At 37.3% G+C, this 24,365-nt stretch overlaps 1 protein-coding gene across 2 annotated transcripts in view; it reads right to left on the bottom strand.

Moving 5' to 3' along the window:
* The window catches only part of afap1 (actin filament associated protein 1), an 83,613-nt gene that overhangs the window by 42,538 nt on the left and 16,710 nt on the right, over nt 1-24,365 (bottom strand). For both annotated transcript variants that reach the window (XM_030162531.1, XM_030162533.1), the window contains exons 2-3: nt 19,312-19,440; nt 17,323-17,405 (exon numbers count right to left, since the gene is read on the bottom strand). In XM_030162531.1, coding sequence (XP_030018391.1) covers nt 17,323-17,405; nt 19,312-19,440 — 212 coding nt within the window. The remainder of the gene's footprint in view (nt 1-17,322; nt 17,406-19,311; nt 19,441-24,365) is intronic.

The following is a 24,365-nucleotide window of genomic DNA, read 5'->3' as shown; positions in this document are numbered from 1 at the left end:
CCTTTAGACACTAGTTAATAGATCAAGCTTCAGTGACAGCATTAAAAACTATCCTTTGAAGCTTACCACTGAGGCTACAAGAAAGACAATCCAAGTTGAAATGGTGGGGATTTAACAAATAAACTGCAAGTTTTGCACATATTTCTAATAGTGATCGTAAAGGCGTGTACACTTCTAAACAATATAAGTAGAGAATCTAACCTGACATTATTTTGACAGACAAGTGTGGGTTATTGTTATTTTTCTACATTTCTTTTTCATCAAGGAAATGGTAAAAATCTCTTATGTTTCTCTTATGCTGCTTTCAATGCTGTATGTAAAGTGTCATGAGATAATTTTTGTTATGATTTGGCGCTATATACGTAAATAAAATTTGATTGATTTTCCAACTCATCTTGACTCGGCACAGCATGGCATGGCTCGGTTTGACACACAGCATTTCCACTGAACTCGGTCAGCATTCCTACTAGTTTTAGTGACACTATGATGAAGCAAGACACTTAAAATCTATGGTCGATTTGTTAAGATAAAGCCTACTTGAAAATTTGCTGTGATGTTTTCAGAGACTTCCTTCTAGCTTGGCTCGGGATCCCATGTTTTTACATTATGATGATGGTGCATGTATTGATGATCCAATGTTATCTGCATGAATATACATAATGATTATAGTGTCGCCTTGGCCTGTTTAGAATCTCAGTGAAGGTGGTACTAGAAATAGATAGTATCTAACAGTTGTTGGTGGTCCTTCCTGCTTTCAGGGAATGGAAAGAACTCAAAAGCCATCAGTCGAGATGAGTCGAGGTATTACTGTTAGTTGGCATTACATCTGAGAATCTGATTTATAGACTGGGACATCTAACACAACGATAATTAAACTATAGTCAAACATTTTCTGACTCTGGTGTAAAACCATGAATATGAATGCATGAATATAAAATAATTAGAGGGTTGTTCTTTGCCGTCACATTTAGTTTAAGTGAGTTTATCTAGTGAAGACTGTACATCTACCCTTGGGAATGTGACCGTACGGGGAACAATTATATCACGTAAGTATAAGAATTCCTGGAAACATTGCAAAGAATCTTTAAAGTAAGTTTCAAGGGAGTTTTTGTGTCCTGTCATGGTCTAAATACTTTTCCTACTTGACAAAAATAAAAACTCTGCTGCAGCCGCATGTAGAGCAGGACGTACAGGTCATGTGCATGGATGCAGATCAGTGGAGTCAGAATTCCAAAGGCATAATGTGTAATTAGGCGGTGGTTGAGGAGTCTTGACCTCGGTTTGGATACTTGGAGTGGGAGGTTTGCCTCTTGCTCTGTCCCTGGCCTGAAACTCACATCCAAACATTTATGCCAAGTATCCATTTTGGCCCTGCGTAGGCAGACTAGACCTGAATAAATCCGTTTGCTATGATGCCAATGGGACACTGGAGTGGATAAACTTAGTGGACACAGGAAAGCCACTCCCTCAGGAAAGACTCTGGAAGGTAATACTGCAGTTCCCATGATTTCTGGCAAATTACCTTGTGTAGTATAAGCTCATGCAGTATATACATCTCTAACTGGTGCCAATACACTACATCTGAAGGAAAAACCGCCCAATTAAAGTGATTTATTGGCTGAAAATGGACTTGTATTGTTCAACAACCACGTCACCAAGAGTTCAAAAGCCCAAAGCCCAAACATCCCTCTCCTTTGCAATGTCATCCAGCTCTCCTGAGTTAGTCTGAGATATTCACAAGCTGGAAAGCAGTGTTAGGTGGTATGTTGGTAAATATCATGATAGTTGAAATGTGTCCACTGATAGAGATGTAGTAATACTGTTCCCAGAACAGTATTCTGCTTCTCTGCTGTATTTTCACAGCATGCTGGCTACATAGTAAAATCACATCTGGATTGTCCATATTTTCTCATATCCAACTGCCTCGTAAGACAACGAAATCTGGGCAGAAGAACTGCTTATTATGCAAAAACCAGTAAAACTTGAAAATGTTGGTCTTATCTGTCTTGAAGATTGACATATGCAGACTGTAATTTATTATGATGGTGTTATTTTCATTTCTATCCTTGGAAATGGTCGTATTACTGTTTTGAATCCTGTCAAAATCAAGAAGCGGTTTGGTTTCTATTGGGTAAGTAAATGAAGAAAACACTCAAATGTAGTTAAATACAGTATTGCAGTACTATCTTAAACAATAACTGAATTGACAGAATTTGCAAACACTGTGATGGAAGATTTTGGCCACATCATGAACACAAAAGGTTAAACATCACCACAGATATGCCCAGATCACCTCCAAAGTCCAGAATATTTCCTACTTATTTGCCCAAAGAACTTGAGTTTGCTGTTTTTTAAAAGGTAAAGCAGCTGTGAATTCTTCCCAGATGTTAAAACTCCTCACCATGCTCAAAAGTCATAACCACAGGTGAAGATTAAAAATAAAATACAAGGTATATACAGATCCACTTTACATCATGATGGACTTATGGGACCAGTAGATTTTGTAGAAGAACGTCTGCTCTGGACAAAGCCAAGAAGGGTTTCACACTGACGAAGAAGACATTACTGTTAAAATACTGTCCAGACCTTCAGATCCCCGGAGGTAAGGATTATCTGTGAAAGACCTTTTTAAGGTTTGTGAAATTCTTTATTTATCCAGAGAGGGGTTTTGCAGAGGCGTACGCTCTTTTCCAGCACCGCCCTGTTTCACAGTTATACACATTCACATGTGGGAGCTCTACAGTACAACCGCAGCCGTCTACTGTTGGCCTCAGGTCGTCTCCGTCTTTGTACAACTCGAGGTTAAGTGCATTTCTGAAGGTCACCTGGACAGTAGTTACTTGAGGGAGAAAGAGACTGACTCCTTCAATTTCTCCGACCAAATTTTTGCAGCTGTTCCTATTACTTCTAGCCTTTTGCCACCTATATTTGTTCAAGCACATATGTTTTCAATCTTTTCTTTTTGTTAAAGCTCAAGGATTTATCAAATGTCGCAGATCAGCTGCTACTTTATGAGCACACTTCCAAACTTCAGAGGTTTTCAGTCAATATGAAAGTCCCTGAAAAGACTCAGGTCAAAATGTGGACAGGTATTCATGCACACATAACCCCTCCCCCCTCCGATCTTCAAAGCTTTGGTATGAGGTCAAGCTGAGGGAGTGGGTTATAAATTGAAGCCAGACTGCTGGAGAAGATGAGGGATGACCCATTGTGGCCTACCTTCGTCCTGGAATAACCTCGGGACAACTACCTTGTAAAAGAAATAATTGAAGTTTTCCAGTTTGTACTGGATCTCCAATGGAAGGGCGCTTCAACAATCCTCAAGTGCCTCCTCGTCTCATGATTGGTATCGATACTTTCGTGTCAAATACATACATATATCTAAATTAAGTGACAATTTGACACATTGTTTTGTTGGAATGATGGCCCACAAGAACATGGAAGTTGCATTCTGGGTGTGTGTGTCACAAAGTATTCAGACTTCATTCAGGTTTTTTTTTTGTACACCGTTAAATCTCACATCTTATATGTTGTGAAATGACACCACAACACAATTTCCCCATACTCACATACTGCTTTCTGCCTTTTTAGGATATTTTTCTAAATCCACTGACATCATGATGCATCATAGATGACTGTCTTATCAAATATCACAGAACTGCTGTATGATGATGACGATAGCATACTACTCATCGATTCCCATCCATAATTCAGTTTGCGTGTATTTACCATTCTTCTAACACTAGAGCCTCTCATAAATGCTTACATTCAGTCAAGTGAGAGCACCGTTTATAAAACTGGGTTATCACTCGGCACATTATGGTAAGAAACCACAGCATTCTCTATGGTGGTTGCAACAGGGACACCTATCCACTGACTCTCCTGAAACCTACATTGTGTGGGAGATGAACTTGATAACACAGTCAACATGCAGATTTTACATCAGAGCTCTCACTTACTCGTACTAATGTGCATTTCCACGTGAGAGGTTCAGTAAGGAGGCAAAAAAGGGAAAAAACAAAAGAAAACTAGACTGATACAATTCGCACACTGGCTCTTAATGGCCAAGCACACAATAAATTTCTGTAAAAATCCCCTCTCTGCAAGACCCAAAGACCTCAGCCAAGTTCCAGACCTGCCAACCTCTGCGATACACATCTAAGTGTTCCACCTCTGTGTTTATACATGAACCACCCATGCTAGTGTTACCTCAGACAGAACAAAACCTTTCTCACAGCTCCCATTTTAAACTCTATTCTTCCCTTCCCTCCCATTACTTTCCCTCCTTCCTCCCTCAGACTGGCTGGTTGAGTGTATATTTTGCGGGACAGGTGCATTCACCAGAGTGCCATTACGACCGGATGTGCCAGTGTGTCGGCTGAGCTGAAAAAATAACTGAAGGGGGAGCTTGGGTTGGGTGTTTCCTGCATTTCTCTCACCTCACAATGAGGTGTAAACATGGGCGAAAGATGGTGGGTGCTGGTATGACCTTGGCTGGAAATTAACCTTATACTACACAGCAGAGGTTGACTGGTTGAGTTTTCGAGCCCCATATACTGTATTACTTCAGCTGTAGAAGGTACCGCGCCTTTATTTGGAGGAGGCTTATATCAGGGTCAGGATTTTATTTCTAATTTCCTCTGTTTAATAAGTAGAAATGGGTGTATTTAATACATGTCTTGTTTGACTTGCTCCCATTTGCACTATTAAAGGTAAAGCATTTTAACCCTTTAACAAAAGCAGTCTCACCGATGCTGCATTTTGCACTTTACAGCTTTCAAATTACTGTAACTCCTGAACTGTCTGCGCTATCCACAAAATTCAAATGGCATCAGAAAGCTGAGATCCTGGGCTTTCCAACACTATATAACACTTTACAGCAGTGAAGTGGGAGTCTATTACAAGTAGAAGGGAACTGTTTCAAAGACTTCCATACAAGCTAAAAAACACCTGAAAATAACCAAGCATATGAAGCCATAATATGGATACTGAATGTTCACGACCAAAAAGTATGTTTGAGCAGATGTAAAATACTTGAAAGTTAATTTCTGCAATCTCAAAAAATTTTGTTATGGACATTTACAGTTGTTTCTCATAATAAATATGCTAAAAACCTCTAAGAACTTCTTCTACAAACCCCTACAATTGCACTTCACCCAGTTTTTCTTCCACTTGATAAGTTTTTGTTTATTGTACTTTACCACTGATGCTTGATTTGATCATCTCTTTTGTAAGTCACCTCAAATAAAAGCATCTGCTAAATGCTATGTAATGTAATAACTTCAAGACCATTTTTTCTTTTTTACTAAAACACAGTTTTAAGGATTTATTATTTATAATAATGATAATTAATGGTCAGATATTGAAAGTTAAGTTCTTCCTGAAAACAAAGGTGCAAAACAATCAGCAAAAAAACCATTTTTTGTCACTTTTATTGTACAGAAAGCATGACGACACCTAGGCAGCCTATTATAATGGCAGTCTTAAAAGGGTTAATTTGAACATTAACTTACCACTTGACTGTGGCAAAGTAAATGCTGTTGAGGGTTTCAGTGGATAGAAACCAGCTTTAATTTTTTTATCGACAACCTTGCCCCCAGACATTAGAGACACAGTTTGTTAAGTTGAAATGGGTTAATTAGAGGAAATATGGTTGTAACGATAGCTTGAAGCAGGACAAAAGAAAAAAGCTGGTTCAGAGTTCATCATGTTGGTGTACTTGAAGTTCATGTTGGGATTTTTGTTTTTCAGTTTTTGATAATGTCATATCACACTACTAACAGCAAAACCAGACTCCAACACAAACTTCACATAAGTACACAAGCACATTTAATTATCTATCAGTCACTATTGATGGCTACTGGTACCCAAGTTCTGTTGACAGTGATAGTTTACACAATGTCCTGTTTTTCTTTTAAATGGTAAGCCCACAATGACAGGAACCTGTCTACTGTGAGACAACAAAGTTGAAAGTCCCATGGGGAGATTTCAGAAGCACAACACATGTATGAATACATTTATAGTTTTCTTTCACTTTGACTGGATACAAACATCACTGGAAAGCAACATAACTGGCACCATTTAAAAATTAACAATCCAGAAATCTAAAATCCATAAATATTCTGAAATGATTATTTATTACATTACTACAGAGAATGACTCACCATATCTGAATATATGTGGTAGTGAAATGTAAACCTAAATCTACTAATACAGTTTGATTAACATTAAACTGCATTAGTTCTCTAGCAGACTGCAGAAATGCTGCAGCTGCAATTTCCCCTCAGTGCTTTATTAAGTCACTTCGATCACATCATGTGTCAGGAAAAAGAATCCTGGCATTGTAAAAAGCCATCAAAAGCACTTTAGTGGGGGGAAAAAAGTTGTGAAATAGGTTTTCCATCCATGCTCCAGTTTCTCAGCAGGGACTTTTTCCAAAGAGTGTTAGCATAAGTAAGCTAAAATGGTTCTGGCCCTCAGGATTAACCATGCTGTGGGCACTTAGCACAGTCCTGCTGCTAATTGCAGTTAAGACTTAATCAATCTCCAATTTGCCACTTGTTTGGTTACCCCTAGAGACAAAATGCAATAAGTTTCAGTATGACCTGTTGGACAACTTCATTTCCTGTCCTAAGTCAATGACACAGCAGTGTTGATGCCATTAAATGTAATACTGTGGTTGACCAAACCGCAAAGTAGGGGAACCCCACTGAGGAATTAAGTAAAATATGAAAACAGATTCATCAGCACCAAATGGAGGCTAAAACATACCATGTGAACCAACTCCAAATGCACCGTTTTAGACATGCAAAGCAGGTCTGACTTAACTAAAACTGTCTTATGCAAGCCAAGTTTTGCTGTGCACGCACTCCTTAGCTTGACACTGCACAGCACTGTTAAACATTTGCTTGCTTCAATATGTTTCCCGTTTACTCTTGAAAACGTTAAAGCACTGCAGACCCACATTATTCCAAATACAAGTCGGCTGTTTTTTTCGGCCACCAACATGGTGATGACTTGTAAGTGGATGAGAAATGCTTTGAGGAGAGTGGCCTCAAAACAACAAATATCACTCCTAACCACTAGTGATAATATATAAATAGTACACTTAGACCTTGTGTGTACAGTCCTGGCTACAGCTGAACATAAACCTCAGGCCGAGATCCACATTTATCCTCCCAAGTGCTTGTGGAGGAGGGGGTTGTCTGATTCAAAAATGAGAGGCGTAAAGGAAATGAATTCCAAATGGGACCCAGACTGCCACGGATAATGCTACCCGAATCGGGTGTAGACGTCCATGACATACACACACTTCTGTACACTCCTGTTCTCAAAGTGCAGGAGAGCAAGCAAACAAACACGACACATGCTGTGGATTTTTGGCCACTGCATGGTGCAACACATATCTGTGTTAGATAGTTCACTTTCAGACTGAGGGAGGGTCGAGGAAGGGGGAAAACAAGGGAGGTGGTGGAGGAGGAAGAGGTAGGGGTGAGGGGTTATGGGGGGGTGGCACTGCTCTCCAACATCAACACAGATGGAAATCATTTGTGTCTCAACAAGAGGACTGGTCCACATTTAGCTGTATCTGAACTGCACTGGAGGCCTGAGTAGCCCATAGATGCAACTGATGATGTGACTGAAACAGACACAAAAGCAAGCGTTTCAAGAACAAATTAGTGCTGAAACACTGTCGTGAGGAAAATAAACTTCTAAACTTGCTCTTCTTGAAACCTATTTAAACATTGTTATTTCCATTCATGTGTCTATTTAATGTACCTGATATAACAAATGTTTAGACTGAGAAAATGGACTATTTAGTAATTAACATTTTGGTTTAGATTTTACTTAATTTAGTCTTTTGCTTATTTCAGTTGTCTGATGGTTTGGAAACATTACTATACATGTTCATATGCCTCATAAAGCATTTATTTTAAGTATAATCTACTTACCAGGTCCATATTGTCAAGCCTGATCAGGATGTCACATTTCTCTTTTATATGTCAATGCATTATGGATTTTAATCTTTTTTTTTTTTCCCTTTTTTTTTTTGCGCATATGGATTTGGTGCATTTTTGTTGAATTAAAATTTAAAAAAAAAATTAAAAAAGTGTGTTTTAAGTGTTGATTTGGTAAAACTATAATGTTGGAATGACAATAGTGCAGTTTACCCAATAAATTCCCAGATTATTGAATGATTATAGCAATGATTGGTTGTAGTTTTCAATAGAATGCTGTTGATAAGACATGATCCCGAATACATGATTGTAGGGTATTTTTACTTTAATTTTCACTGGATTTACATGTTCCTAAAGCCAGGTTTAGTCTAACAGCGCCAGTTTTACATACTTGTACATTTTGACGGTGACCTTAAGAATTATGGAGCTGTTAGAGTTTTGTTTTTAAAGTTTGGAGGTATTTCTCCCTAGTGTCCACACAACTCTGGCATTTCATGCCCCATAAAACTGACACTTTTGGAAACATTAATGATCCTGTTTGGTTTTAGTTTCTTTTTTTAGTCTGCTTTTTAGTAAACTGTCAGGGATTGCACAATTAGCAATGACAGCCACATTCCTCTCTGTTTTCCTTGAGTAAATTTCCCAGTTATTTCTTGTAAGGTGAAGTAGTAAGACAAAAACCCATAAATTTCCAACTACTAATCAGTTTGTTGAAGATGCTTTTGGTTTTCCTTGTGGGTGCCTTTGCTTATGTAGCTCAACCACATCTGGAAATGGATGCTTCTTTCATTGCTGCTTAAAGAAAAGGCACAGAATTTACATTTTATTTCTTATAAATTTTGTTCATGCTATTCAACATCTGGATGGAAACAGTTCATGTGTCTGAGGCAGTGAGCTTGTTGATGACAGGACTGGATTTCATTCCACAGATAAAAGAGCGATATTAGTCAAGATATATTTTGGATATGAAACAAAACAGAAATATAAGCCACATTCTTACAGGCCTACAGGACTTTAGTTGGATTTTGTCACACTTAGGGGTCATTATGATCTAATTAGAGCCAGACCTTGTTTTGTGCGAGACTCAAAGTGTGTGTATGTGTGTGTGTGTGTCTGAGTGTAGTACGTAACACACTGTAAAGTCCTGCAGTGATCCTCTTCCTTAGATCACTGTAGAGATTTATGAGGTGTGGTGTGTGGAGAGTATCACACTGACATGAACAGATCGTGCTTTTCTGTGTTTATATAAACACACAGAATATGTTGGTCTATGTAAACCCCCAGGATTTCCCCAGTTCAAACAACCACTAGGGTGAACTTTAACTTCTCTCACCAAGATTTATTTTTCAAGCTACGTAGTTGTCAATTCTTTATAAATTGTGTCATAAATAATAATAAAAATAGGAATGACAATAAGAACTAGAACAAGAAGGAGGTGAAGAACTAGAAGAAGATGGCAGCAGAGATAAAAACTTAAAACATAAACAGATTATATGTAAAAAACAAAACTAAACACTATTCCACTGGATTTAAAAGTAATATAGACTAATAAAAAAGTTAAGAAAGGATTATCTAAGAGGACGGCAGCTATAATAAGGTCTCAAATAGCTCCTCTAAATATGGTGGAGCTAGGCCACATAAAAACAGATTAGATCAGATCAGATCAGATTAGATTAGATTAGAATTTATTGACCTCACAACGGGGAACTTCAACTGTCAAGGCGGCAACAGAATAAAGTACAAGAAAAAGTGTACATGCACAAAGATAAAAATGTAGAATAATAATAGAAGTAGTAGCTATACAGACTAGGGCTACACAATATTGGCCAAAAAAAAAAAAAAATCCAGATTTTTTCCTCCAAAAACTTGATTTTCCATGTCGATTTCAGGGTAAAACTACAAAAGACAACAGAAGCCTTTTCTACTGTACATATAGGGACCGTATCTTTTGAGAGATGAAATACTACCACATCTGTGATCTTTTTCCACCTGGCCTTTCTTGTGCTTTATGGGACACCACATGACAACAAAGGCGCTAACATTACCTGCTTATGGGCTGGTGGTGGCGTTTTAGCTGGCATGTCGTTTTCGTGTGCAGCCTGCAATGCAACGTACTGCTCCCTCTCTGGTGTGTGATTATGTCTGAGATGGTTGTCTAAGTTGGTTGTGCTGTTGTCTTTGACTGATACTGCCTTCAGGCATAGTTTGCAGCAAGGAATGGTTTAGCCAAAGCCGTACCAATTCCACACAACTGACTTGCTCTTGCTATCTTTAGCCACAAACTTCTCACTCTCCTCAGCAAATGCCATTTTTGTACTGGTGTGTGGAGACCAAAGACTGTGGAGACTGCTCTCATAGTTAGGAGGAGGAGCCTACAGTAGCCCGGAGGTGTGGCCTGGAAACACGATTTGATGATTACCCTTTTTTAAACATCGTCCTAATTAAATAATCAGATTTCAGTTTAAAATCTATTAATCATGCAGCTCTAATAAGACTATATTTACATAAGGACTTATATGTCATCAATAAAACTTTGCTCATCAATTCTGTGTAGTGTAGAACTGGTGAATATGAGACTGTCGACTAGATTTGGTGAAAATGTTGAAGTGACTGAAGATGACCACAAGAGGACTGAGCGTTACCAGTGAAAGGTGGATTACAGTAGTGTAACTGCAAAAAGATTAAGGTGCAAAACCAAAAGTTTTATGTTTTTTGTCGACAGTTTGGCTTTGACGTCAAAATTACCAGGTTACAGTCATCATTTTCTCCCACATATGAAGCTCAAACCAAGTAAACATGATGATTACAAGTCCATTTTTTTGCTGGAATGGACCATGAATAAGTGAAAAAGATAATAACTAATTACAGTTATGTCGTATTTGCCTTAAATGTCCATGTTTTTTCTGCTGTTGGTTGCAAAAATACCCACTTTAAAGAACTGCTCAGGAGTGAATATGTGGTACAGGGTTTTTTAAGAGCAAACCAGTTTAAGCCTGATAATCTAAAATCGAGTGAACAACCGTCTGTCTGATTAGTCGATATCCTGCTGTGTCTCCTGATCCTTAATCACATTAGATTGTGTATATTTGTGTGTCTGCCGGAAAGTCTGCCTCTGGCAAACAAGTATCGATGTTCTGCTGCACGTGTCTCATCCACATCACTCCTGTGTTTCTTCGTTTCTCTTTGCCAACAAGTGTCTGAAATACGAGTATCATTGTGAAGTATGCTGGCACGTCAGGAGCTAAACATCAGCTGACTGCTCTGAGGCAACACCATCACCAAAGGGATGTTAAGGGTTACGGACTGTGTGAGTCTAAAAGAGGCAATATTGTCGCACAAATGTGTTAAAATGACACGTTCATACCAAGCCTCTGAGCTATTTAACCACAAGATCATATGACAGTCAAATGAAGGACGACGATCCACAATCTGAATTACACATTTTATCATCTATTACACGGTCGCGGAAAAAATTATTAGACCATCATGTGTGTATCATGTGACCAAAACAGACAGAAAAGAAAACATGGAATACCTAAAAACACTGTTTTTGTCTGTACAATGCCATAGATATTGATGTAAGAACTTAAGTGATTTTGGTTATTATCAAGAAAACCATGAAAAATTGTTAGATATCAGCTCTTAAATTAAACTACTATGAGCTATTTTTGTTGTTATCATTATATTTGTTCAAACAAATGTACCGTTAGTTGTACCAGGCATTAAAAGGAATGAGAAATTGAAGATAATAAGGGTGGTCTAATAATTTTTTCCACGACTGTAAAGGTGAGTTAAAACCAAACAGTGACTTTTCTCTCATTTTCTCTGGTTGTGTGTGATGGCTTTTTGTTATTGTTACCTGACTAGCAATTCTACATTTTTTGGAACAGCATTATTACAATAGTATCTACCGGTTGACTTGTGTGCATGCAGCTGCAATGACCATCAGAGTTTCACAAAGAATCAAACACATTTTTCTACTCTTTCATAACTCTTTAGCATTACAGTCAATCATCATTTGTACAGCACATACTCTGTAAAATACTGTAATTACACTGAAAAATGGGCCATTCAAAGCAAATATTAAAGCACCCATCTACCCATAATTCCCTCCTCTATTTTATGTATTGTTTGTATAATTGCTTATATATAATTATATTCACAGACAACCAGATTTTTTATTTGTATACATCTCTATTTAACACTTTAACATATTACTGCTTACTTTTCACTATCCACTACTTTTGCGTTTCTGACTGGATACAAAAGTGCATTTTGTTGAGTACTTTTACATGCAAAATGGCATTCAAATTCAGTGTAATGCAATGTAATCTAAACCATCCATCCATTCAATAGTGCAGTTAATGCTGCAAGGGTAAATACATGCAAAATTAAGTAGAACTATTTTAGTGGTGACTTTAAAATGATGTTTTTATGTGATTTATCACCATTTGCCATAATACTATCCCTTGTGTTTTGCATTTTTCAGGTATTTTCTTACATCTGGTTTACTGATCATGTAGAAGTTTTCATATCAGAACAGAGAAAACTAAGAAAAAGTGAGTTTTTCAGCAAAATATATCATTAACTGAACATAAAAACAAGCATTTACGTGGTTCCACATTCACTACAGAGCCTCTGAATGTCCAAATCAGTCATAACTGATACTGCTAAAAAGCTGAGAAACTTATTTTGCCTGAATTATTGAATTCAAGGTATGAATGGGATTAGTGGGTCAAAAGTTATTTAACAGTTTAGAGAAGATGCTTTTGGTCGTCATTGGTTGTTTAGGTCTTAAAGGGCTGAACTATGTTATCTTTGAAGGTATAATGGAAAACATGCCATTACTTTTATACTTTTATAACACATGTTGCTTTGTTACAACACCAAAAACTATACAGACTGAAAAAACTAAGCAGTGCTAATACAAGCGCTAAATTTATCCTATTTAACCTCTTGCTACACACTGGATAAGCGGCATTAAAGGGAACAATTCAATATGCACAGAGTGAAGGCATCAAGGAGAGTCTACGTCCTTTTATGTTTTATACAGAAGCAGCATGTTGAAAAGCTCTTCTACCAATTTTATTTTATGTCCGAGTAATTTAAGATTAGGGCAATAATACTGTCAGTTCACTAAACATTTACAATCCCACTGTAAATCCACTAAACTACTCTAAACTAATTATGCCTTATATAACTGTGAGTAATCAAAATGGCCGCCACAGGCCTTGGATTGTCAGGGTATTGATGGAGCTCCTAAAGCCACAGGCTCTCAGCACAGAGTGTTGGTCTGGCTCACCACTGAGCCTTGACGGGACACAGACAGACCGTGGCCAAGGCCATCTCCTCCTCCTCCTCCTCGCTTTTCTTCACCCACAGCAACTCATAAAGTGATGTCTTGTGCATTAATCTGTTCTCTAAAAAAAAAGCATTTCACATGTTAAAACACAACCACACAGGGTTTAAGTGTTTCATCTTTGTTTCTCCAAAGATTTTACGATGTTTAATCCTTTCTCTTTTGCAATCTCCTCCCTCTCTCCTCCGTTTTATCCAGCCATCTATCTCTTCTGACCGTTCCTTCGAGCTAAAATTTATACAACTTCAAGCCATGGAGAGTGGAGAGAGTGAGCAGCATAGATATTTTCCTCTTTGCCAGGACAGCTTATCCAGAGGTCAGTGTGGAAATGTGATGAATGGTAATTTCAGAGCAGAGAGACAACAAGAAAGAGACAGAGAGCTGGAAGGAAATAAAAGACAGTAGCTGCTTTTCCATCCAAGTGTATCTATGAGAAGTGGACTGTACTTCTGCACTCCACACACATTTAGTACAACTGGAGTTTACTTTTTATTTAAATTATATACACACTTTGCATGTTTGATGGCTGGAAATACTGGTTTCTTTATGTTTAAAGTTTCTCTTGTTTGCCTTTTTTTTTTTCTATGCCAACAATCACCTAAATATAATCCATTTCCCCTCATGGAATTAGCATTATTATCAGTGTAGCTATTCACAACATGCATATTGTTGTACTATAACGCTTCTAACTTAGGATATTTAGATTGTATATTTGTTATAAATATACAGTACATTAGATATTGTAGACATTTTAACTTTAATCTTACCAAATTGTGCATGTATGGCTTTTTAACTTAATTAAACTAGACTTTAGTTTATGTCCACTGACGAGTTCTTGCAGCAACATCATCAGCACCTTTGAACTTTGGAATAAAATAACATAGCAAGAGATTGGTTTATATCCCTGAATAAAAGGGTAAAAAAAGATTTTACTTGCCATTCTTTTCTACAGACGCTCAAATAAATAATTTCTCTGCCATATATCAGCTTCGTCTTGCATACAGTTGCGGAAAAAAATCATTAGACTACCCTTGTTTTCTTTAACTTCTTGATTATTTTAATGCCTGGTACAAGTAAAAGTACACTTGTTTGGACAAATTTAACGATAACAAAAATAGCTCCTAAGAGTTTAATTTCAGAGCTAGTATCTATCCATTTTCCATGGTTTTCTTAACAATAACCAAAATCACTTACATCAATAGCTATGGCATTGTACTGACAAAAACCGTGTTTTTAGGCATTCCATGTTTTCTTTTCTGTCTGTTTTAGTCACATGATACACACAGGAATTAGTACTTGATTGCGTAACCATTGTTTTCGATGACTTTTGATGGTCTAATCATTTTTCCGCGCCTGTATTTAATAGTTATACAGCTAAATAAAACTAATATGTTTGGATAAGTGACAGGAAATGTATGAATTTCAGTCCAATACTAATGCAACATTGTTTGGTTTTCTGCAAAATGTCAAACAAGCTAAATTTCTAACATGTTATCTTGCAAGAAGTTACACAAAACACCAAGTAATTCCTGATAAAAACTAAAGTCACATATGAACTTTTAAGACTACAAGACTTTTTATTTACCACTGTATAAATATTTGAGTCAGAGACATGTGATTGAAAGATAAACCTCTGAATTATATGCAACCCTAACTTCTACCATACACATTCTTATTACAAATAGCTGTGGCCACTGATAATGACGCTCAAGCACAAAAACAACTTTTGTCAAACAAGTTGAAAAGACTCCATTATCTGTCATGTGGTTGTGTGTTTACAGTGTGAAAGGAAAATCACAACCGGTCACAAGGTCACAAGCAAAAACTGTTAGTGTGCATGTGGCGCTGGATACTGATGCCTTTCTTTTTTTTTTTCAATAATGTTGATCTCATTGCACAATGGAAAAATTGCTACAGAGACGAGAAGACAGCGAGACATCACTCCTCCTCTCACCTAACGTTCCGGGAAAACCTTGGCTGTGGTTTCCAGATGCACACTGGGGTCACTGGAGGAGGCTGAGGCTGTCAACTGGTTCTAATTACAAACTGCACTGTAAGGCCTTGTGCTTTAGTGTGTGTTTGTGTGTGTGTGTGTCTGTGTATGAGGATGTAGAACAAGGTGTTGCGGCTTATTGTTATGTGGAGAAGGCTTTGTGAGCTGTTGAAGCCACCTGCTTTCCATCAGAGTCATCTGCTCTGACACCAATAACACACACACACACACACACACACACACACACACACACACACAGCGTCTCCATACACATATCACTCCCACTGTATCACTTACACACACTATGGTTATAATAGAGACATCACAAACCTCACTGACTGTCAGGGAGATGAGGGCTTAGTGTGCGACAGGAAAACATATTGAAGCCATGACCAGCCTTCCCACTGCTTTACAAGTAACTGTAAAAACGCCCTCAAACACATCTCACATGGCTTCCACGTCCCACTACGTTATGAAATCTCACATACACGTTACTAGCAAACACCACAGTCCCATCGCCAACGTATTACACGTGAAACTCCCTTCTGCTACTGTATTTTTGATCAGACATTTAAGCTTCCAATATACAAGGACCAGTGTTTCATCTCTGACTTTAAAAAGGGAAAAATATCTGAAGGGATAAAATTCAATGACTCTAAAGGATTTCAGGACAGTACCAGTGTTACAGTTCAAGCAAATAATTTCTGGAGGCCTTTGCAGGAATTTTAAAAAATTTTATTCGGCTTTAATTGCATGATCAATTGCACATATGCTGTTTACTGATGTAAATAGAAATTTAAAAGTTAGGAAAGTTGCAATTCACGGGAAAGATAGAAAAGTAACATCGAGCTGCGAGGACTGCATCTATTGGCTTGAAATGGCCTTTACCTCAGCATCTTAAAATAAAATAAGATAAAGATAAGATAAAATAAGATAAAACACGATAAAATAAAGGTAAGATAACATAACATAGCATAAAATAAGACTTTAGTCATTCCACCATGGGGATATTTCACAGTTAACAGAATATAACTAAAAATCTGGTCATGTTGAAGCTGCAGCGACAACTTCAACAGGTCTGATCGAATCATGGAGACTGTTACCATTATGTCACTTCCATGACTTTCAGGTGAGATGTCTTTCTATTAATTTTCACAGTCTGATACTTAAACAGTTTTACAACAAACTGTGACTTTCTTGTCTTGCAATATTATTTATTATTTTTACTAAAAATATCACATGTGTAAATGGTGGAATAACTAAGGGACCAGTGGGATGGTATTCTGTCCTCTCCTTGTATGTCCTCTCCAGTGTATCCAATACAAACGGAGACACTAGAGGAACCACTGATGAACCTTTCCTTTGAGTTTAGAAAACTCGCTACACTGAAATACTTACAGGTCACTTCCCTCAGGGACTTTTATAAGCAAAAAGGACAATTCAGATACACAGAGAGAGAGAACCTTGGAAAAAACAACCTGACACAAACATTTGGATATGCCTTTTGCAACTGAAGTCACATCTCCAGAGAAAAAAAAAATCCTTGAATCCTTTCTCTGACACAAAGTGAAGAGGATAGACTGTGTTTCCTACTTGTGATTCACTCTTTGTATGTGATACATCTGCGGTTTTTGACACTACACAAAGTGGCAATGTGAAAAAATTACACCCAAAGCCATACGACCTTGTATTGTGTTGCAAAACCCAGAATTTGTCAGCATTGCCACGACAACAAGTAAAATTTACATTGTACACCTGGGAGTTGTCAGACTTTTGGCCCAGTGGTCGACCGCCTGAGCCAGAAATACAACCAAGACAAGACACAGCTTTGGAAACAAAGGAATGTGATTAAATCACTATTAGAGAAACAACTGTGCTCAGTCTGAGGTCTGATTTTAGGCTCCACTGACAATGTTTATACTGAACTCCACTATAAATAATGATTCCTAATACAATTATATGTGGGAAATGTAGGGTTTATTAACAGTCACAGGGTAGCAGATAAGTCTTACCAGCCACGGGTGAGGGATTTCAGGGAGGGGCATCTGAGGGGGGGCAGGCAGACCACTGTGGATCTCTGACTTGAATGAAGGCTCTGAGGAAGAAGACGATAAAACGAAGCTCTTTACATCACTTCACTAGAATTCAGAACATGATTTCCTTGGAAAAATTAAAAAGCTTCTCTTAAGCTTATGGAACCTTGAAAGTTCTGTTTCTAATACTTCATTTAGTTAAAAAGTCTTGAATTTCATCCTCTGAGCTCAATTTATAATCATTTAATCATTTGTATGTGTATTCTAAGCCTTACCAATTGCTTATTTTTCACTAAATTGGATTAAAAGTTGCACTGAACATCCAAGAACTAAATATTTACATGAATGCATGTTGCACATTATCCTCAGCGTTTGTTAGAGAGGCTCAGAAAACACAGTCTGATGATGGCATTCACCTCAGACAGCCAAACTTTTAAACTTCACAGTAGAGTAGAGCTTAGCATTTTGCCATTTTCCCAGAACGTCACAGAAGGTTTCAAGAACTGAATTAGGAAAGACATCTTTTAGGTTTTCGGCTCCTCATGCCTGGAACAAGCTTCAGTCTGAGCTCCATCTACCAGCACTGATTCCACTGACTGATTTTAAAGGCAGTCTTCAAACTCAGTAATCCAAACTGCTGGTGTGTACATGTTTTGACTGTATGTTTTTTTTATGTTTGCAAATGCTTTTAATATTGTAAACTGTGATGATGTGACTGAATCGCTGTTGTCTTGGCCAGGTCCGCCTTAAAAAAACAAAGATCCATTTTCTTAAATTGGAGAAAATCAGACCGTCTTTAACTGGCTGCTCCAGTAAATTTGGGAAATTATGGGGCCCATTCCTTCAATTTGTTAAGAAGACATATCTTTTACTCACCCCTCACTAACAAAACTAAAGCAGCTTACAGAGGAAGATATGTTATTTCAACTGTGATGAGGGTTATATGCAGCTACTTTGACTTGGAATGTCTGTGGCTTTTTCTATTGCAGTCTACTATAACCTGACTGATGTACCTGTTTCCCTTTTTTTTTTTTTTTTTTTAAATTGTCTATTTTTGTCGTAGTCCTCCTTTTTTTTTGTATTTAATTTTCTTTTTTGTGGTTCTACTTTCTATATAAGTTGTTTGGGTATGCAGCAATACTTCAACAGTTGCTTTTCCATTGGACAAATGCGCAAAACTTTACCGATATTTACTAAATGTCGAAAAAACAGAAGTGCGTAATGTCCGTTTTTCCATTCAATAACAAATGCGATTATTCATTATCGCAAGGTGACACAAGAAGTCATTCCATAAACATGGCGACCAACGTAAATATCATGTTGATTTACAGATATATTCATTATTATTATATATTACCCCCCTATCCTGTACTAAATTAAAAAATGATTCCGTTTCCTAGCATGTCCACACATACCGCGACATGTTTCTTTTAAAATGCTTCTTCTTCTCTTGTTATAACGTCCGCCAACATTGTTTTTTTTTTTTTTAATTGACGTGATGCTAGTTATGCAAAAAGGTCTTTCCATAGCAGTTTTGCGTGATATACCATTTGTGCTGTGCCCGAAAAACCACCTCTTGCCAGCGCAAAAACTTTAATCAAAAAATGGGAGTTTTGGCAAAATTATCATTTTTCCATTAGGTAAATTTTTATGCGCAAGTTATATTCGCGCAATTTGAGGATCAATGGAAAAAGCAACTAATGACCACTTTTTTCTTGCTGTGGTTTTTCTTAAAAGAAAAAATGTATACTTAACTCTTTGTAAATATTTTAAATACAATTGTATACATCTGCAAAACCCAATAAAAAAAGTATTAAAAAAAGAGATCCCCCATCTCAATGGGACCAACCTGGTTAAATAAAGGTTAAATAAAAAAAAAAGGAATTTTTTTTAGGTAAACAGGGATGGTTAGGTTTCTTGCAGTGGAATTCTGATGATAATGTATACTGAGGCAGAACATAATTTCACCTTTGTCAGCGATGACTCTGTGTAGGATGTTGGACAGGTGCATCTTCTTCTCTCGGACCCCAGCGCTCAGATACTCCCGATCCAGCAGGTCCAGGAACAGACGGAGTTCACACACCAGCTCCTCCATCGCTACACAGCAAACACACAAACACAGTCAGGTCATTTTTCTTTTAGGCAATCAGATACATGTCAGCTGTTTATTGAGGTGTACTTTGTTAAAAAATTGCACTCAAAGTAGGAAACATAAAAAGGAAAAGGGTGTAAACTCCACTTCAGTCTCCTCCATCCTGCACTTCTACACTACCTCTCCCATTCACAGTATGACTAACAAATTAAAGCACTGGTTTCCTGTTTTGGTGAGATCTCAGGATGGTTTTGGCACTCTTCATCAGAGTTCAACTTCCTGCCAGTAGAAACACGCACAGCACCATCTAACATGTGTCAACACCATCATTAATACAATATCACTCTAATACAATAGAACAGCAGCTTTTCCATCCACAGACATAGTTTAACCCTTTGGTATCCCGGTGCACCTTTTAGGCACACTTTGCACTTCGTTTTAAAAAACTTCATATTATTTTTCACAATTTAAATAAGGTTAGAATTCAAAAGTTGTTCATTTTTGCATGATCTTTAAAATTCTGGCCACCAACTAAAATTTGCACATTGTACAGTAAACAAAAGAAAATTACAAGACTAGCATCTGTCTGCCAAGTGTGCCTAAAACGCAATATTTCTTCCATTTGATATGCATGATTAGGGCTGACCTGGATTTACAAAAATAAAATCAAATTAGGGCAGAAAAATAAATCAATATATAATATTTAATAGTTTGATTTATAGGTGTGCATTTTACGCACATTTGGTGACAGATGCTAGTGTTTTTGAATATTTGATCTAGCGCCAAAAATAATAATGCAAATTAACCAGTGTTGGAGTTAATCATTGACATATGCCAGGCTGCAAAAATCAAATGATATGTGATCCACTTTTTATGTAGTATATTGAAAAAAAAAAAAAGTTTTTGTGTTTCTTTCCATCCAAAAAAATGGTTTGTTTACATTACAAACACAGCATTGAAAGGGTTAAAAAATGTGACAATTATTGAGTATTTGGTATTTCTATTTACGGTTCAAGTTGATGAAATAGAAAAAAAGTGTAAAAGAATTAAAAACAAACTGTATGAAATTTTTTTTGACATTATTCCACAAGTGTGTGAAAAAGGCACACTTGGTGCTTAGTAAGGGCCTTGCTGAACGGGATACCGGCAGGTTGAGCACTACAACTATGAAAAAAACTTTACTATTATGATAATCATATTAACAGTCTTCAAGTACAAATCCAGAACACACACAAATTCCATCTGTGATTTTGTCAATTTTTGCCCCATTTGTCATTAAATGATTAGATATTTTTGGCTTTGAATTTTTAATAAAATCAGCACTAAATAACACTTTCAGATTAAGTTTATTACTCACTCTTATCTTTGCATGGCATGTGTTCTAGAATTACCCCTTCCTAAAGAGATTTATCACAATTTATTAAAATATCATCCTCTGTATTTTGCATCTTTCAATAATACATGTGCATAACTTATGTTGTATCTTCAGGTTGTGTTTTTAGATACTATTTATCCTATTATTGTGTATTTGTTTTCATCAGTTTTAGTACATCCATATCTACATTTTTTACTGTTTTTTTCATATATTGTATTTTACTTATATCTTTGTACGGCACTTGTATATACACTACATAAATAAACTTGACCATCAGTGAAAATTAGTTATTTTCCTATATTTAATGTACTGGCCCTGCAGATGTGCATAAAAACTCAGAGTAAATTCAAAGGTTATTATATCACAACAGAGAAAACTGAAGGAAAACTAGGCAAAATATAGCATTAACTGAACATAAAACCCAGCATCTGCGACCACTGCCATTTATCAAACTACTTGGGTTTAATTGGTGAATCAATGTTGCAGAAAATGAAAAAAATTGAGTTTTACCAGAAATATTTCCATGTGATAGGATAGTGATAGGATTTGTAGTTAAAAAATGATATAACATTTTAGATCAGTAGATGCTTTTTAGTCACCGGTGGTTGTTTGGGTCTCCGAGCATTAAACAACCACATCTAAGCAAAAACAGTTGCTAATGTAACTAAATGATGTGTATGCTCAGTGTATTTTTTTGTCCTTTAATCAAAATACTAAACAGATATAGAACAGAGGAGTGGGCATCCAGGTAGGGAGATGGAAAATGAAGCTTTCAGTCAGTCATTGAACTCTGTAGATCTTCTGTTCCAGTGAACGGACTCGGAGGCTGATATCTACTTATATCTACTTGGTAAGATCTCAGCAGGAAACTCAGCTCAGCTCGGACATATCTGAGCAGATTCAGAACAGAGTGATGGAAACCAAATGTCTATTCTGATGTTCAGGTGTGTGCAGCAGCTGGTGGTGTTCATCTCAATGCGTCTTCACAAGCTCATATCTGAGGTCGTGTTGTGATACGGATCGCGTCTCACTGAGTCTTTAAGCGTGACTCGGAGCTGCCACGGTGATGCACGTGAACTCAGATAACACGCACCTCTGTCAGATAATGTGTTGGTGCAAGTCGAGCATTTTGTCAACATCTGATTGCATCGGGGGTGACGACATTGTACTGGGAAGCAGCTGCAGACGAAAGAGGCTAAGCGGAGTAAATATGATTGATTTATGTAACTTCAGTTGGGTTAAGAAATGCTGACTCAACTTTGCATTCATTTCCACTAGAGCTGCATGATTTTAGCCAAAACATGATTTTTTCCTCTAAAAACTTGATTTTTGATTTAGATTTTTGGGTAAAACTACAAAAGACAACAGAAGTCTGAGTGTCATTTTTGTGAGCAGCCCGCAATGCAAGGCACTGCTCCCTGCCTCAAATCTGTGATGGTATCATGGAATCCCCAAACATTCCATGATGGGCCCACAGAAGTTATACCAATGTAAGTCAGTAGTCGCTTTTCCATTGACCCTCAAATTGCACAAAAATAACTTGCGCATAAAAATTTACCTAATGAAAAAACTACAATTTTCGCCAAAAAGTCTCATTTTTCGATTACAAGTTTTTGTGCTGGCAAGAGGTGGTTTTTCGGGCGAGGCGCAAATGGGATATCAAGCAAAACTGCAATGGAAAGACCTTTTTTCGCAACTAGAGTCATGTGAATTTAAAAACTGGATGTTGACATACATTTCAACAAGCAAAGAAGAAGAAGAAACATGTCGCAGTATGTGTGGACACACCAGGAAACCCAATCATCTTTTAATTTAGTACGAGATAGAGGGGTAATATATAATAATAGTGAATATATCTGTAAATCAACACCGTATTTACATTCGTCGCCATGTTTATGGAATGACTTCTCATGTCATCTCGCGATAATAAATAATAATAATCATCGCATTTGTGATTGAATGGAAAAATCGATATTACGCACTTCTGTTTTTTCGACATTTAGTAAATATCGGTAAAGTTTTGCTCAGATGTCCAATGGAAAAGCGACTAGTGACAGGCATCAGTCATGCCGGCATGGACCACATAAGATGAGTGATCCCCATGCGATTATATTTAAATTGGGGAATCTGTTAATGGAGGAGACCAACCCAGGACACGCTGGAGGGATTATATCTCTGGGCTGGCCTGGGAACACCTCAGGATTCCCCTGGAGGTGGTGGATGTGGCTGTGGAGAGGACTGTGTGGGCTCCTCTGCTAAGGCTGCTGCCCCCGTGACCCAGACCCGGATCGGAAGAAGACAGTATGATACAGATCCGAGCGGGACAATGTAAGATGAGTGATCCTCTAGCAGTTTTCTTTTTTTTTTTTTCTTTTTAGGATTAACATTAATAAATATCATGACTTCATCCCTTAGTCACAACACATGCACCTTGTGTTCCTAATCTTACTTTGTATATACCATATATTGGCTGTACATATCCTTATTTATTGTACATACTTCTCATTTGCAGTATAGTTAGCTTTTGTACATTTCAGTAGTTTTAGTAGTAATGTAGTAGCATATGTATATTTGATATTTTATCCTGTAGCTTTTTGCACATGCCTACAGGGTGGGGAAGCAAAATTTACAATGAACATTTAGTTGTTTTTTCTCAGCAGGCACTACGTCAATTGTTTTGAAACCAAACATATATTGATGTCATAATCATACCTAACACTATTATCCATACCTTTTCAGAAACTTTTGCCCATATGAGTAATCAGGAAAGCAAACATCAAAGAGTGTGTGATTTGCTGAATGCACTCGTCACACCAAGGAGATTTCAAAAATAGTTGGAGTGTCCATAAAGACTGTTTATAATGGAAAGAAGAGAATGACTATGAGCAAAACTATTACGAGAAAGTCTGGAAGATACTATTAAAGAAGAATGGGAGAAGTTGTCACCTGAATATTTGAGGAACACTTGTGCAAGTTTCAGGAAGCGTGTGAAGGCAGTTATTGAGAAAGAAGGAGGACACATAGAATAAAAACATTTTCTATTATGTAAACTTTCTTGTGGCAAATAAATTCTCATGACTTTCAATAAACTAATTGGTTATACACTGTCTTTCAATCCCTGCCTCAAAATATTGTAAATTTTGCTTCCCCACCCTGTACATTTTTCAGTTCTTGTGTGATATTTTTATACAGTCTTTTTTGCAAAAAGTGCTTTTGCTGCTAAACAGAACAGAGCTGCTTATGCAGTTATATTTGAATTGGGGGATCTGTACGTGGACCACGGCTTACACTGGTATCACTATTGCAGGCCCATCACAGATTTAAGGTCTGTGGTCATTACACAGAATTCTGTGAAAGACCGCTCTCACAGTTAGGAGGAGGATCCTATCGATTGATTAATCACGCAGCCCCATTTTCTAGTAATACAATGACAAACACTTTACCACAATATAATGCATTATCAGTGATGGCTGGTCAGGTTTCAATGCAGAGGGTGAAAAGTTGAATTTCAGCTTGTTATTTTGTATTTATCCACCTTACTACGAAGTGAGACAT

Source organism: Sphaeramia orbicularis, chromosome 18, assembly GCF_902148855.1.
Source record: "Sphaeramia orbicularis chromosome 18, fSphaOr1.1, whole genome shotgun sequence".
NCBI classification, from domain to species: Eukaryota; Metazoa; Chordata; class Actinopteri; order Kurtiformes; family Apogonidae; genus Sphaeramia; species Sphaeramia orbicularis.
This window is presented reverse-complemented; position numbering and strand designations above follow the sequence as displayed.